Below are 16,359 nucleotides of genomic sequence, written 5' to 3'. Positions count from 1 at the left end.
TGGTAGGCAGGGCTAGTCCCACAGGACTACAAAGCTCAGGTTAACAACTTTAAAGTCTGTTCTGGAACATTTTCTGCTGGGGGCATGGTTCACTTTGCATGTTAAAAAATGTGAGCTGTTGGTTGAGAAGCAGGGGACCACGTAGGAGTCTTCTGTGAAGGTCCAAGAGAGAACAGATGGTGGCTGGGTCCAGGGAGGTGGCCATGGTAATGAGGAGAAGTGGGCACATTTGAGACACATTGTAGGGACTAGCTATCAGGACTTAGTGATGGATTGGCATGGGGGGGATTGGAGTATAAATGACTGGCTTAGTAAATGATGTGGCCATGAACTGAGCTGGTCACACCGGGAAGGTTCAGACTACAGAGTGGGAGATATCAGGACAATGAAGGGTTTGCCCCTGCAGAGAAGGTACCTGCAGAAAACTTGGACCAGGTGGTCAAAAGGCCTTTTTCAGTTTTATATGCCAATGCCACATTTGGCCTTTGATCCACAAAGGAATTCTAACTATTTGAGAGCAAGAAAGATAATTACCCTCCAACGTGGTGTCCTGTCTGTAGTGTCCAGCAACGGATTGGATAAAAGTGGGCTTGAGTGTGTGCCTGCATCTTGGTGAGTGGGCCTTGGCGGTGACCTGATTGTTCCAGATGGGTATTTATGTGGGACAGCTCCTCTCTCCCTCCCTCTCATCTCTGCATGCCCTCTTCTCACTCTGGGAGCAGGTGGCTGAAGGCCGTAGTGTCCCATGTCTGAATCTCACGAGACATGTATAAGTGACAGCAGCTTTGCCTCCTCTTAACTTGGAAAGCCAGCTTCCTGCCAGGAGGACTTTATTCCCTGCCTGAGTCCCTCCACCCCGCTACTCCCTTATCTGCCCCAGCCAGTCTGCACATTCTCAGGGTCTGTTACTTATATCACCCTCTTTCCAGTACTAAATTCTACACTAGTTGGAAGATTTTGCATTGTGAGGGACAGAAACCTCCTGAATACAACCAAGACAAGGTGGGATGTTTGTTAAGTTGCAGGGGTGGGGAGTATCTGGTGACTGCAGCCAGGGGGTCCTGAAGCACAGACCAGGCTGCCAGGATCTGCTCTAGAAGTGGTGAGACGGGTTGGGGGAGAGGACTGGGCCAGGGCTATGCTGGGAACCACTAATGAGCACCCCCCCTACTCCCGGGGGTTGCAGCCTCTGGAGGGCACTAGACGACTGTGAGACTAAACCAAAAAGGGGTATCAGCCAAAGTCTCAATATGGACAAAGTTTGTGCCCCCAAACTCAGTAATCAAGATAAGTCATACTAAAAAAAAAAAAAAAAAAAAAAAAAAAAAAAAAAAAAAAAAAAAAAAAAAAAAAACTAAATAAGTGGGAAAATAATCCATGCTGAACAAATTATCAAAAGTTGAAATCAAATCAGGTTGTTTGTTTCATGGCCTTGCACGACTGGACAATGGGAGAAATTGTGTCTTCTTATCAGCCTGAGGTTCCCGGGTAGCTCAGATGTCTGTTCCTTGCCACATGGGTTTATGAGGGTTGACAATGGGATGTGAACAGATTGGGCAATGTGGAGCTTTATATATATAGTCATGTTTTCCCACTTGGTTTGACATACTGGAGGATATTTTGATAAGTGTATATAGGAGCTCACATTTTGCCTTTTGCCACAGGCTCCAATAAGATTCCTCAGGGCATTGGTTTCAATGCCGGATTCCTTATGTAGATTGCAAAACACACATTGAAGTAGAAGGCATCCTCAAATGGAAAGAAAACCTCAGAACCTCCCTGTCAGTGCCCCTACCTCTGCTGAACATTTTTGCCAAGCATAAATGCCCATTACAAGGGCAGTCAGCAGCCTGAGTATATTCTGAAACCAAATTATAGTATGCTAGTGATCTTTACCATAAATGAGTCATTTCTCTTGTTATTTGATTTTTAAATCCTTTAATACATTTCCCAAGAATCCTGCTTTGGAAAAATCACCAGAGGAATTAGAAGAGAGAGAACAAGGGAGGCCAGAAAAGCTAAAAGATGTTTTTTCCCCCAAATTTTTAATTAAAATCCAGTCAGCCTGCACAGTGCAAGTGAGTTAGTTGCATTACTCTGTCTACAGTGCCTACTAATGTAATATTAGTTTCTCTCTGCCTTCTCTCCTAGACAGGGAAAATCAAGGGGGAGAGGGGTTTGGAGAGGGGTCCTGAGCCTCAGCTCAGGGCAGGCAGGCAGGCAGGCCATAACAAGCCTCCATGCCAGGGAACCTTTAGGGACCTTTGATGTCACATCAGTCTCAAGGAAGGAGGGTTGGCCCTTCTTGACCCTAAATGGCATCCTCAGCCATTCTGTCTCTACTGGGCCCAGCCCCTTGGCTGACAGCTCTCCCAGACAGGGGCCCCAAGCTAGGAAAACAGGCCTCCTCTCCATTTCCCAGTGCTGGTCAGGATGACTGGGTGGGCTCAGAGGTCCCTGGGAGGTGTGGGTTTCCAGAAGCCTCTTAGAGTGGTTACCAGTGTCCCCTCACAGGCCTTGACAGCTTAGAGAGATTCTTCTCAGGGACATGGCAGGGCTACTTGGGCTGTGGCAAACCAGCGGGGCAGATCGGAGGGGCAGGAACCTCACGCAGAACACAAGCGTTAGCCCTGTGCCATCACGCACTATCCTGTCCTCGAGTCCCCTCAGGAGCCTTGTGTAGCCCCTCTCTCGGCCACCTTGTACTCATCCTCCCTCCCCTCCCTTCCCAGCACAGCCGGCTCCGGGAGAGAACGGGTCACGGGCTGGGAGGAGGCCCGCCTGGAGAGCCAGGCTCAGGGGCAGAAGGGCGCGCACTGGCCCGGGGCCGCCTGCGCGGAGCTGTCCAGCACCCGAGGCGGGGCGCGCGCCCCCAGCCCGCCCCAGCCGCCCGCACCCGCCCTGCCAGCGCCACTGCGGCTCGGCGGGGGCGTCACGTGGCTGGCGCGGCGCGGCCTCCGGGCTCGGGCGGGCGAGGGACCGGGCGGGAGGACCCACAGACCCGCGGACGCTCCACCGGCGGCACGGGCCGGGCGGGCTGGGCGCAGCGCGGGGCGGCTGGGGGGCGCCGGGGCCGGGCGGGCTGGGCGCAGCGCGGGGCATGGGCGCGCCGGGGGCCCCGGGGCACAGGCCGGCGGCGGCGCGGCGCCTAGGGCGCCGGGGCAGCGGCGGGCGGGGGTCCTCCCTGGCGGCCGCCGCTGAGCCCCCGCGGGGCCCGTGACGCCGCGGCCGATGTGGCCCCGCACGCGCTGCGGGCCTGCACCGCCGCCTCACAAAGACGCCACCGGAGCCGCCGCCCGCACACGGGCCGCAGCCGCCGCGGGAGCCCGACCCCGAGCCGGAGCCGGAGCCGGAGCCCGAGCCGCAGGCGCGGGGCAGGAGGCGGCGCCCGCGGGCGGCCGGCCCCGGCATGGAGAAGAGGGCGTTTGCTGGGCCGGAGGGGGCGCCGGGCGCCCGGGCGCAGCTCGCCGTCGTCTGCCTGGGTGAGTGGGCCGCTCGGACCCGGAGGGGTCTGGTCCTCTGCCTCGCAGCTCCACGCCGCGCCTTGGCCGGACCCCGGCCCGCCCTGCTCCTCTGGTTGCGGCGGGGGCTCCTGGTGCGGGCATTGCGCGGGCTCCCGCCGGAGGCCGCAGAGACGGAGGCTCCCACAACCCCGGCCTGTTGGGGTCTTAGGCCTGGGAGGGCGACTCCGGCCGCGGAGCCCCGACTCCCACCCGGCTCGGAGCAGCGCCCGGCAACCCGGGTGAGCGGTACGCAGGGTGGGCCACTGGGGTGCGGGCGCCTGGGGTTGGCAAGCCGTGGTTTTCCGTCTGGCCTGCCCGCGCTTAGCCTGGCGGCGATGGGGGATCCGGGCCTCCGGGGCTGCGGACAAAGGCGAGGCCGGCGGGGCTGGAGCCGGCCACCCCCTGAAGAAGAAGGAACTATTTCCTGCCCGGAATTGGGGTGGGGGCGGGTGCTAGCCGGAGCCGGATCTGGATGCCCAGCAGGAGGGGGTTGCTAGAAAGACTTCTGTCTTTTCTTTGTGTCTTCTCAGACCCAGCAGGGCAGGCCTCATCAGCCCAGGGTGGTGTGCGAGGGGGATGGATGGCCCCGGACCCGTCCAGCCCTGGCACCCCTCTAGCCCTACGCAGGAGTTTTGCTGTCCACCTTTCCAAGGCCCTATGTGGGAGAGAGGGGAAGGAAGGAGTTAAATCCTCAAGCCACATGGCTCCTTTATTTACCATGATGAAGGAGGGAGGCCATTATCTAAGCCCGGGGTCATTAGGGGACACCCTATGGTGTCATCAATGAAGGCTCTGTAACCCCAATAGGTTTGTTGAAGCCCCTGAAATGACAAAGTCAAAAAAGATGCCTGTTTGTTTTAGGCTGCACCCTCCTCTGCCCTTAAGAATCAGGGAGCTTGGGGAGGCCTATGTCTTGGCTATGTGAGCCGGTCTCAATAAGTGCCCACTTCCCAATCCGTCAGTGGTCATGTGCTGCTGGGTGCTGGGCTTCCCAGGGGGAGCAGGGCAGGGGGCAGGCCCTTTGGCCTCCCCAAGGCCCTCCCTGCCCAGATGAAGCATGGGTGTCCTGCCAGAGGGCAGCTGGGCTTGCTTCCTCATCAGGTGAGGGCTGACCCCTGCAGAGATGCTCTCTGCTTTCCTTGGCATCCTTGATGTTCCCCTAAACCCTGGGAAGTTGGGTTTGTCCATATCCTCTGTCTGCTCCCATAACTCCTGCAGGAAAGCAGTAGGTGAAAGCAAAGGGCAAATCCCACGGTGGTGGGTACTTGAAAGGTGTGGGTGGTGGGCAACTTCTTTGCCTCCTTTCTCAAGGTCAGCATGGCACAGTTAGGAGGACCTTGAACCCTCGTAGCTGTGAGTGCCTGTAAAATGGGGGTAACCAGAACTGTTCCCACCCTCTCTGGCTGGCAAGGCCCTTCAGAAAGAGGAAGCTCTACAAGATGGGGTTGAGCAAGGGCCTCTTTCTGAAGGATGGTTCAGGCCTGAGGTTCCCAAGCCTGAGAGGAGACAGAAACACAGCCCCTCCCAAGTGAGTTAGAATTCCCAGGCCTGGGGAGTGGCAGGAGAAGTCTGGGGCAGCCAGGCTTGCGCCCTGCTCTCTTTGGCTGTGGCTGTTCAGAGTGGGTCCTAAGATCCCCTGGGGTTCTTGCTTCTGCTCATCCAGCAGATCTCGGGTGGGAGCAGAAGTCTCTGTGGCAGTGCTCTGGGCCTTACCCTCTGAGATGAAGAGAACTGGCTTGGAGTTTGGGATGTATTGTCCTGGGCCCCAGGAGCCTGGACCTCAAGAGCCACCCTGCTCCCCTACACCACTATCCCCTGCTCCACTGAACCCTCTTTGTGTTTCTCACAGTGAATATTGTTCTCACCGGGCGGCTCAGCAGTGCGGTTCCTGCTTTAGGTGAGTAAGATACTTCTCTCCTTCCTTCCTCCCTGACCTTCTAGTTTAGTGACCTCTGAGTACTAGCCTTCAGGATCCTGGCTCCACCCCTGAGGTCACCTGGCCTCTTTCTACCGCAGTCCTTGGGCATCTTTTCTGCATCACAAAGGAGCTGTTTGACACTGGGCACACTTACACCTCTCTGAGTCTCAGTTTCCTCTTCTGTAAAATGGGTGCAATAATAGGACCTACCCCAAAGCCTGGTTATTAAGGTTAAGTGGGCAAATGGGGTTAGGTGCTCAGCACAGCATTGGCACATGGTGGCCTAATACCACTAGCAAACTGTCACAGCCCACACAATTGACAGACTGTGCTTCCTGCAGGCGGTGGGGTTCCCAGAGGGCCGTGGGGGCAGCATGAGATGCCCGCTTGCTTTAAAATTAGACCTGGGATTTAGTTTATAAAGATATGGCTGAGTGACAACACAGAGAGGCCAAAGCCATTGATGCAGGAATTTGTTGTTTACGTGCCTTTGTGGGAGGGAACACACCATGCCACACCGGACCACAGGGGAAATACCAGGTTTGTCAGGCAGATGCAGGAGTGAGAAGAAGGCCTAGGCCAGAGCCTTGATTGGAGTTTGGGTGGGAAAGAAAGCAGAGCAGGGGAGACAGCTTAGGATTGGCTAGTTTGAATAATTCCGGAGGGCTCTGGGCTATAGGGGTGGTCTCTAGGTGCCTGGTACCTGGCCCTGGGATGAAGTGTTGGCGTGTGTGTGAGTTAGATAAGAAAGTGGGTGGGGGCTCAGCCTTGGACCAGCCGGTCTACCCAGGAAAGACCGGTTCCAGGCAAGCTGGTTTGCAGGAGGGAGGTAAATACTTTGGCCTACAGTTTGGCCCTGTGATTAGTAGATGCCAAACAAACACATGGGATCTAAGAAAACACAGAACTCCACCGCTGCCTCCTGCCTGTCAGAGTGGGTCCGTCCATCCGCTGGCCATCTTTGTGTTTGGGCCTAGTGCCGGACACAGCAAAGACTTCCAGAGTGGGTGGGCAGCTGAGGCCATTAGGGGCATTTGCCCTTTGTTGAGGGTGCTGCCAGGGATTGGCAAATGCATAGGCCCAGGCCCCTGTGGCCCTTGGTGCCCCTGGGAGACAGCTGTAAAGGGCCTTGTGAGCAGGGGCAGATGTGCAGTCCCCAGTCTAGGGGCCTTGGACTTGTCTGATGTCTGCTGAGCTGCAGAGTTGGCAGGACTTAGTACCTAAAATTTCTAGTTCTGCTCAGAGCTCATCTTGCAGCAGAAACCCACCGAAGCTGGCTCAGGGGAGCCGGATCTCTGCTGGCTGGGGTCCCTGGGATGGGTAGGCCCGGGGTTTGCAGAAGCTGCTCTCATGGGCCCGTCTCAGACGCATCCCCACTCTCCCTTCCGATTCTCCCTGCCCACCAGCTCCTGCTCCCGGCAGCCTGGCCTCCTCTGCTGACTCCACTGGCCTAGGGCCCTGCCTTGCTCAGCACTGAGCCAGCCCCAGCCCTGCCTGGCATCCGGCTCCCTCAGCTAACCACCCAGTCCCCCCATTCCAATTTCCAGGAGAAGACTGACTGGCCTCACCTGGGTCAGGTGTCTGTCGCCATGGGTGGGGGCGGAAGCAGAGAGGGAGGAAACATGGGGGTGTCAGTTCTTACAAATGTGAGCCCCAGGCCAGCCCTCCTACTGGTGTGGTGGGTGGGCACGTGACTCCAAACATATCTGCCCCAGGTTTAGAAAAGAGATCTCCAGGGACAAGGTCCACTCCTAGAGCCAGGGAGAAAAAGACAGCCATCCAGGTCCATGCTGGTCTTTGGCTGCCAGCAGGGTCCAGGTTGCCTGTGCATGGCGCCCCCTGGTGTCCCGAGCTGCAGGCACAGCCTGAGTGGCCACTGGTGGTGGTCTGGGGCTGCCAGGGTCTGACCCCTCTAGCATTGCTCAGAGAAGAGGAGACCAGCTTTGGGTAGTCAGGGGGTGCCTCCCGGGACACAAAGCTCCGTGACTCTGCAGTTGCAGGGCTCCCCTGCGACTCCTGTGTAGAGCCTGGATCAAAACTGTCTTACCTGCCCCTTCCCAGCCCTCACTGGACTTGGACCCTTGGGAGGGCCCAGCTGGGCTGCCCAAGGAACTCACAGGTTTTTGCCTCTCAGCCCCATCCTGCCCCAGGTTGTCAGGCACTCACTGGGTCACATGACCCACCTCCTGCAACCGGGACTCGGCCCTGCCCCGCAGCCACCGTGGCCTGGGAGGTGAGCCTGGCCAGAGTCTTCAGGGTGTTCTCAGCTCACCTGGCAGCTTCACCCAAGAGCTTTGGGCGGGGCTCCCAGCTCCCTGCCATCGGTCACACCAGGCAGGTTGTCTGGAGTGTTGATAACCTCTGGAGACCAGATCTGCACACTGTGCTCCCTCAGGCCTCACTTGGGTCCTCTCAAGATTATTTGGTGACTCTTTGGACCAGAAGGATGCTGGTCGAAAAAATGTCATCATGACTTGTCCCCTTGAACTGGCCACCTCGACCCGAGGGCCAAGGAATCTTCTGTCTGAGTGAACACAGATCGCCTCTAATTAAGATCAGTCTATCTGACTCCCCCACAGTGTGTCCCAGCTCCCCTCGCTGCCTGCCATCATCACCCCATCACTACCCTAACCTCCCACAGGCATACCCCTCAACTCACCCCAGTGCATGAATGTCTGCCTGGAGACTGCCACTTCCCCAGACTTCCCAGCCACCCTCTGAGATAAGCAGCCCCCTACTGACTCCATTTCACTGATGGACAAGGTGAGGCCTAGGGTGCAACAGTGTATCTGGCAGTGTGGACTCCAGGACTGGATTCATGAAGCTCTTTCCCCCGTCTGTGCCTAGGGCCTGGGGTGATGTTGGAGTCGAGGTGAGGCCTGCCATCCTAAAGAGGCCTGGGGCTGGTTGTCTGAGCTGGTGATGTCCTCCAGGCCCACAGCCAGGCAGCATCCGGTCAGAGGCCCTGCCCAGAGCTCCCAGTTCCTTACTAAGACCCCGGCCTCCCCCCTGCTCCAAGGTCACTCTGCCTGGACCAGGCTGGTGGCTGCAGAGACCGTGGTTATTAAGGTTAAGTGGGCAAATGGGAGAAGAGTGAAGAGTGAGTGCCCGACATTGCTGCCCCCTATGTGGGAATTTCTGGGGCGCTCAGGGGTGAGGCTGTTTGGGGGGACGTGTTGTCAGGGGCTTTGTTGAGAGACAGAGCGGGGCTGTCCAGTCATCTGCTCCTGACTAGGTTGGTGGTCCAGGGAGACAGGCTTCCCTACTCGTGAAAGAAGGGCCAGACACAGGTTATCGTGGGCCTGGCTTTCCCCAGCCAGTGTGGAGAGAAACCTGGCCTCCGTGAGTGCTCTGTCCAGTAGGGAAAGCCTCCATGCCACGGTAGGTATGGCTTTGCCCCAGGCCCCGTTCTGCGGGCCAAGGGTACCGGGGGACTGGGGCTGACTCTCGCACTGGCTGATGGAACCTCTGGTTCCAGGTTTAGCATTTGCTTTAGAGACTTGACGTGGGGGGAAGATGTGCTCCCAGCCGTGCCTGCGCACCTCCCACCCAGCACCTCGTGGGAAGAGAAGCCTCTTCTGGGTTTCACAACCTCACTCCTCCCAGGGTGTCCCCAGGTCAGCACCCAGGGTCTCTGTGAGGCCCACAGAGCCAGCGGCCTCACCTGTCAGAGGGAACACATTGCTCAGGCCCCTGGCCGCCACTCTGTGTAGTCCTTACCCTCCTGGGCTGTGAGAAGGCTGAGGCTCGGGAAGACTGGCCTCCCAGGCTGCAGTGAGTGCCAAGTGGACAGGCCTGGCTGGGGCCTCGCTGACCCGGGACTGCTGAGGCTCTGATGGCAACCGGAGGGTGGTCAGCCTTGCTTTAAAAGGGTTGGGGGTGGGTGGGTGTTTCTTTTTCAGTCCTCTGATGCTCCTGTGAGCAGTTACTGGGGGTTAACTCACCATTAGTCACAGTGTTGGATCACCCAGACTTCCACGGGCACAGTCCTGAGAGCTTAGGAGGCAGCCGGAGGACTTTCACTCTCCTTTCCGCAGCCAAGCCCTTTGAGGTTCCAAAGAGTCTTGTGAATCAGCAGAAAGAGACCCCTTCTTCCAGGGCAACAGTGGAAGGGACCAGACAGCTGGAGAGTGTGGAGGTGGAATCACTGGGTTCAGCAAAAGTCATCGTTTGTCTCCCCGAGCCTCAGTTTCTCCGTCTGTATAATGGGCTCTGCTTGTGCCAGTCTATCATGAAGATCAGATGAAGTGTGGTGGAGAGGTGCAGGGGCTGTGAGGGGTGGCTGCAGCTAAGTGCAGGGCCTTGCCTTGTCCTGGGAAGGCCAGGGCACACTGGGGCAGGGTTTGTCACCTTCAGGCTGGGCGGCCTCAGCTGGGAAGCAGAGGGCACGTGTAATGAAGTGGTTTAAGCATGGCCTGGTCACCTGTGCTGGTTGGCATGATGCTCTGTATTCGTCCCTGACCACAGTGTACGGTCTACACTTCATCACTGCGTTGACTCATGGCTGGCAGTGAGGAGCCGAGTCTGCTAGAGGAGCAGGGTGGGCCCTGACTCTGCCATTTACCTGCTGTGTGGCCATGGGCAGCTCACTTACCCTCTCTGAGCCTCAGTTTCCTCATCTGGTTATGACATCCAACCCTGGTGGCTTCCCACTTACACTCAAGATAAAACCCAAATGCCACACACGGTTCAATCAGACCCAGCCTGCATTTCCAGCCACAATAGGACATCGGCCCCTCTTGTCCAGGCCTGTTTTATAAACTGCAGACAGTCTGTCTGCTCCTTCCTCAGCCTGCGAGCTCCACAGAGCGGGGTTTTTGCCTGTCTTACTAGCATGCTTGCCACATAGTAGGTCCTCAGTAAATATGTGTTGGGTTAGCAAAGCGCCTCCCCTCTGGGGCTGAGGCCTGCATCTGGCCAGCCCTGGGGTGAGAGGAGGGGGACAGATGGGGAACCACAGTGGCACTACCTGTGTGGGGCCAACGGGTCTATGGCTGCAGAATTCTCCACTGAATTGAGGCCAAGAGGCCGCACCTGCGAGGTGCCAAGGGAAGTTAGTGGGCTCGCTCCCAGCCCTGCCCAGGATGGGGGATAAGACCTAGACTCTGGGGCACAGGGTGAGCTGCCCTGAGTCCATGTGGGGCCTCCTTGCACTCCCTCCATACGCATCACTTCCACGAAGTCTCGCGTTGTGGCCTTGCCCTTGGCCATTCGTGATCCCACCCTGGGGAAGGCCTGTGCTTAAGCTGTGGGGGTCTCTGGGGCCCCACTCCCTCACCCGCCTTCCACTCAAAGGTGAGGCCAGCCTGTCTCAGCCTCCTCTCCTGACAGCCGCCTGCAGCGGGAAACTGGAGCAGCACACAGAGCGACGCGGTGTCATCTACAGCCCTGCCTGGCCCCTCAACTACCCTCCAGGCACCAACTGCAGCTGGTACATTCAGGGCGACCGAGGGGACATGATCACCATCAGGTATGGGAGCCCTGGGGGTGTCAGAGGTAACTAATGTGGGCCTCCACCTGCTGAATGTGTGTGTGTGTGAGTGTGATGGTGCATGTGCGAGCCCATGCCTGGGTAGGTGTGGAGGGCACGTGGGAGCATGTGTGTGTGCAGTTCATGTGTGGAGCATGTGCATGAGTCTACGTGTGAACATGTGTGAGTTGTGTACATGTGAGTGTGTGCGTGGGGGCCTCTGTGGCTGGCTGCCCAGACCTGGGCCTCGTCCTGCCCTGAGCCTCTCTCATGGGCTTGTGGGGCTATCTGTCACCTCAGGCCTGCCAGGGAGGGGAGCCCTGGGGACTGATGGGCATGGTCCAGCTGTCTCTGAGGAGGTGCAGGTGTCCTGTCTGTCCTGCAGGGGTGGCTTGAGGCCAGGCTAGCACCAAACCCAGAGCAGGGTTTCCCCAGGGGTCTTGGGGCAGTCTCGGCAGGAGAGGGGACCAGGCAGGAGCCCAGGTGCTGGAGCTGCGGGGATGTGCAGAGAGAAACGGGGTGAGGTGATCAGATGATGGAGCTGAGGCTGGACCCCTGGACATGGTCATGGGGATTGTTGGCTGGGAAGTCACTCTCTTAAATGCCAAAGCCCAGAAGCCCCCAGTCACTCCACAGCCCGAAAAGCACAGGGATTTAACGGGCACCTTCAGTGTCCCGTGGCCACTAGAAGTCTCTTCAAAGACTCCACCCTTCCTGGGAACTTCTAGGACCTTCCTACTCCACAGACCTGTGGCCTGCTCATCCCACAGCCTGGGCCAGGGGGTCCAGGGCCAGTGTTTCTCTCCAGGTGACAAGCTGCCGCCCCGCCCTGGCCTAAGCCAGCCCCATGTGCATGGCTCCCCTCAGTGCACAGGCCTGGAAGTTTGTGCCTGGTCCTTCCCAGCAGAGCCAGCGTGGCCAGGGTCTGGACCCTTGGGCCTCGCTCTTCAGGGGAGAGAGTCAGGGGAGGGAATTGCCTACGATGGGGCTCTGACACCCCCTCCACTTTGGCTTTGGGGTGCAGGCGCCATGCATGTGCTGACAGAAGGTGAAAAGGGATGAGGGGAGGCCTTCGTAGAGCTGTCCTGGGGCTCATGTGTCCCAGGCTGTCCATGTTGTCCTGATTCTTCATGGAGCCACCCTCGGACCCCTGCGGGGCCCATGGAGTGGCTGAGAGTGGAGGAGAGGAGGGACAGTGGGGCTAGCCGTCCTTGCCATGAGCTTAGCCTTGAAGGTTCCCTGCCGGTGCCTGGTCATGTGGGCCCTGCCTGCCCACCCACATCTGCGGTCCTCTCCTCCCCCTCAGCTTCCGCAACTTTGATGTGGAGGAGTCTCACCAGTGCTCCCTGGACTGGCTCATGCTGGGCCCAGCAGCCCCACCCCGCCAGGAGGCCTTCCGGCTCTGTGGCTCCGCCATCCCGCCTGCCTTCATCTCCGCCCGGGACCACGTCTGGATCTTCTTCCACTCCGATGCCTCCAGCTCCGGCCAGGCCCAGGGCTTTCGGCTCTCGTATATCCGAGGTGATGCCAGCGGCAGGGTGGGCAGGGCGCCTCAGTGCGAGCACCTGGGCTCCCAAGGGGGTGGGCAGCATTCTTCACTGGCCCATTCCCTGCAGGGTCTCCCCCAGCACACCTGTCAGTTGGAGCCCAGTATTGGGACAGGGACTGGTCTGGTTGCTGCCTCAGGGTGACTTGGAGTCCCTCGAGGTCACTGACCTCACTTCATAGTCTTGGCCAGAGTGGGAGGTTCATGACTTACCCCTGGCTCTGGTCAGGAACTGAGTCCACCCTGGCATTCGAGGGGTCTCTGCACCTCAGGTGGCCATGGAGAGTCCAGGGGCCCTTCTCCTTGAGTCCTGCCTCTTCCTGGGCCCTGCAGAGGCCCCACTGGGATGGGGGATCCACCCGCCCGCAGCTGGCCCCAGGCCCTGCTCTGGAGGGTGGCTTTGCTCTCCCCTGACTGTCTCCATCATGCACGTCACTCCACAGGGAAGCTGGGCCAGGCATCCTGCCAGGCTGACGAGTTCCGCTGTGACAATGGCAAGTGCCTGCCCGGCCCGTGGCAGTGCAACACCATGGACGAGTGCGGGGACGGCTCGGATGAAGGCAACTGCTCGGCGCCTGCCTCTGAGCCCCCGGGCAGCCTGTGCCCCGGGGGCACCTTCCCCTGCAGTGGGGCGCGCTCCACGCGCTGCCTGCCGGCCGAGCGGCGCTGCGATGGCACGCAGGACTGCGGCGACGGCTCCGACGAGGCCGGTTGCCCCGACCTGGCCTGCGGCCGGCGGCTGGGCAGTTTCTACGGCTCCTTCGCCTCCCCGGACCTGTTTGGCGCGGCCCGCGGGCCCTCGGACCTTCACTGCACGTGGCTGGTGGACACGCAGGACCCGCGGCGCGTGCTGCTGCAGCTGGAGCTGCGGCTGGGCTACGACGACTACGTGCAGGTGTACGAGGGCCTGGGCGAGCGCGGGGACCGCCTACTGCAGACGCTCTCTTACCGCAGCAACCACCGGCCCGTGAGCCTCGAGGCTGCCCAGGGCCGCCTCACCGTGGCCTACCACGCCCGTGCCCGCAGCGCTGGCCACGGCTTCAATGCCACCTACCAGGTGAAGGGCTATTGCCTTCCATGGGAGCAGCCGTGCGGGAGCAGCAGCGAGGGCGACGTGGCAGACACGGGCGAGCAGGGCTGCTTCTCTGAGCCGCAGCGCTGCGATGGCTGGTGGCACTGCGCCAGCGGCCGGGACGAACAGGGCTGCCCTGCCTGCCCCCCCGACCAGTACCCCTGCGAGGGTGGCAGTGGCCTGTGCTACACACCCGCCGACCGCTGCAACAACCAGAAAAGCTGCCCTGATGGCGCCGATGAGAAGAACTGCTTCTCCTGCCAGCCGGGCACCTTCCACTGTGGCACCAATTTGTGCATCTTTGAGACGTGGCGCTGTGATGGCCAGGAGGACTGCCAGGATGGCAGCGATGAGCATGGCTGCCTGGCGGCTGTGCCCCGCAAGGTCATCACTGCCGCGCTCATCGGCAGCCTGGTCTGCGGCCTGCTGCTCGTCATCGCCCTGGGCTGCGCCTTCAAGCTCTACTCACTGCGCACCCAGGAGTACAGGTGGGCGGACGGGCCTGGGGTCAAGGCCAGAGCCTCGCTTTCTTCAAGTCGCTGGAGGGAGGCTCAGGGCTCACTGTTCCTACAGCAGTGGGTTTGGAATCTGTGGCACGGCCCATCCACACGGGGCTTCCCTTGTGCACACCAGGGTCTGGGCACCTCAGGATGTCCAGATGGAAGGGCGGGGTCCCACATCCTGCTTCCGAGCCCCTGCATCCGCCCCAGTGGGAGGCTGGAGGTGTGGGATCCCGGCAACCCTGCCATGCTGCCCTTCTGCCCTTGCTTTCAGGGCCTTTGAGACCCAGATGACACGCCTGGAGGCTGAGTTTGTGCGGCGGGAGGCACCACCATCCTATGGGCAGCTCATCGCACAGGGCCTCATTCCGCCCGTGGAGGACTTTCCTGTCTACAGTGCGTCCCAGGTGAGCCAGAGGGAGTGAGGCCATCCCCTGGCTGGACCTCAGAGAACGCCCTAGATGGGGAGGCTGAGGGGCTGGGTTGGAGAGCCTGTGGCCAGGCTGGTCCAGAGGTCAAGGTGGGAGATGAGGCCTGGATGGGGTGACATGGGAGGCTACGGCCAGGGGAGGGGACAGGTGGTCTCTTGGGGTATCTGGTCCCTTGGGGGTCGTGCTGACCTCTGCCCCCTCAGCCACCGCCCCACCCTCCAGGCCTCGGTGCTACAGAACCTTCGCACGGCCATGCGGCGACAGATGCGCCGGCACGCCTCCCGCCGCGGTCCCTCCCGCCGCCGCCTCGGCCGCCTCTGGAACCGGCTCTTTCACCGGCCACGGGCACCACGGGGACAGATCCCGCTGCTGACAGCTGCACGCACCTCACAGACGGTGCTGGGTGACGGGCTCCTCCAGCCTGCAGCGGTGGCCGCCCCAGACCCCCCGGCACCCCTTACGGATACAGGCAGCTCAGGGGCTGCTGGGGATGGGCCCTCCAGCACCTCTAGCCATGCACCAGAAGTGGGGCCTTCTGTGCTGCCCCCCTCGGGCCTGCGGGACCCAGAGTGCAGGCCAGTGGACAAGGACAGAAAGGCCAGCAGGGCCCCTCTGGTGGACAGCATAGCCCCTGTGGACACACCTCGGGAGTCCTGCTCCGCTCAGGACCCTCATCCCCCAGCCCCCACTGCCAGCAGCACCCTGGGCCCCCACCCACCAGAGTCACTGGGTGTCTGCAGGAGCCCCCCACCACCTTGCTCCCCAGTGTTGGAGGCCAGTGACGACGAAGCCCTGCTGGTCTGCTGACCTGCTGGACACGCTGGTGACTGCCACAGCCCCGCTTTGTAACCAGGGAATACACAGTCGTTTCTACCCTGCCTTTGTGTCCTTCTTTCTTACTGGGAGGCTCACCCAGAAGCCCAGCATCAGCATCCCAGCCCCTTGGTTGGGTGGGGGTGAACAGGGGGAGAGGGCGGGGTGACCAGCCCCTCTGCGGGGCCCCCGTGCACACAGGCACCCTGGGGCTTGCTTCTACGTCCCTGGACTCCATTCTGGGAATCTTTTCCAGAGAAGCCGGAGGGCCAGGTAGGACTCCCTGAAGTGTGTTCTGTGGCTTCTCCCTTCATTCACCCTGTAGGGCACCAGAGTTGTACCCAGACTGAATGGGCCATGGGCATGCCAGACCTAGTCTGTGGTGGGTGCTCCGGTGGCACTGCGCCCTCCCTCCTCCATCCGCCCAGGGGGCCCCAGAGGAGCTGGGCCAGGAGGCTTCTGCCACCAACCTCATGCCTGTGGTGTCAGCATGGCCTAGCTGGGCTGATGCCCTTTGCCCTCTGGTGGAGGGGTCAATCTGGGTAGTAAGGCAGGGCTGGGAATGTGGGCACAGCGTAGAGGAAGCCCATGGGGTCTACTACAGGACCTGAGGCCTCCAGAAGCTGCTGCTTGATGCTTTCTCAGGGGACAGAGACCAAGGCACCAACGGACAGCAGTCAAATCCATCCCATCCTGTCTCAAAGCCTCAGTTTCCCCACCTATAAACCAGAGTGAGGCTGTGGACTTCGAAGTCCTAACACTCTGAGGGGATTTATGGGAAGAAAGGCAGTTCCAGCAGGAACCCCGGATCCTGGGCTCTCCTGAGTAGCTGAGCTGGCGTTGCAGGCCCGGGGAGGAGGGGAGGGCGGGGCACACCCAGCTACTTCCCCATCGTCCATGTCCCTTCGGGCAGGGGTGGCTCTGGCCCCCCTGGTGCCAGCCCCAGAGAGACAGTGCTTGGTTCAAGGGACAGAAATCCCCAAATGCCAAGGGTCTCCTCCCGAGCTGGTCAGGCCCCCTCCTCCAGCCAGCTCTGTGCGTGCCCCCCACAGAGTGGTGCCCACCAGGGACTCACCTGAGACAGCTGCACCACCAGCCCTGTTTTA

General features: G+C 60.1%; 1 protein-coding gene across 3 annotated transcripts; it reads left to right on the top strand.

Annotated features, from left to right (window-relative positions):
* Positions 1-2,792: 2,792 nt before the first annotated feature.
* Positions 2,793-15,318, top strand: LRP3 (LDL receptor related protein 3). Of its 3 annotated transcripts, none has more exons than XM_072967260.1 (7): positions 2,793-3,482; positions 5,353-5,400; positions 10,753-10,891; positions 12,198-12,412; positions 12,881-13,997; positions 14,284-14,416; positions 14,663-15,318. In XM_072967260.1, exons 1-7 carry the CDS (start codon positions 3,410-3,412, stop codon positions 15,245-15,247), a joined length of 2,310 nt encoding a protein of 769 aa, XP_072823361.1. In that variant the 5' UTR covers positions 2,793-3,409; the 3' UTR covers positions 15,248-15,318. The 3 variants fall into 3 exon arrangements, with proteins under 3 accessions (XP_072823361.1, XP_072823360.1, XP_072823362.1); XM_072967259.1 differs by having other exon boundaries at positions 10,717-10,891; XM_072967261.1 differs by having other exon boundaries at positions 10,717-10,891; positions 14,644-14,982.
* The last annotated feature ends 1,041 nt before the right edge of the window (positions 15,319-16,359 follow it).

This window comes from Vicugna pacos, chromosome 9 (assembly GCF_048564905.1).
Source record: "Vicugna pacos chromosome 9, VicPac4, whole genome shotgun sequence".
Classification (NCBI taxonomy): Eukaryota; Metazoa; Chordata; class Mammalia; order Artiodactyla; family Camelidae; genus Vicugna; species Vicugna pacos.
The sequence above is the reverse complement of the archived record's forward strand: the minus strand, read 5'-3'. Positions and strand labels throughout refer to the sequence as shown.

Bases quoted from the DNA above. Each gene is read 5' to 3' on its own strand.
- LRP3 (XM_072967259.1), top strand. From the start codon at position 3,410: ATGGAGAAGAGGGCGTTTGCTGGGCCGGAGGGGGCGCCGGGCGCCCGG. The intron at 3,483-5,352 runs GTGAGTGGGCCG...TGTTTCTCACAG, and splicing joins GCTCGCCGTCGTCTGCCTGG to TGAATATTGTTCTCACCGGG. The intron at 14,417-14,662 runs GTGAGCCAGAGG...CCCACCCTCCAG, and splicing joins CTGTCTACAGTGCGTCCCAG to GCCTCGGTGCTACAGAACCT.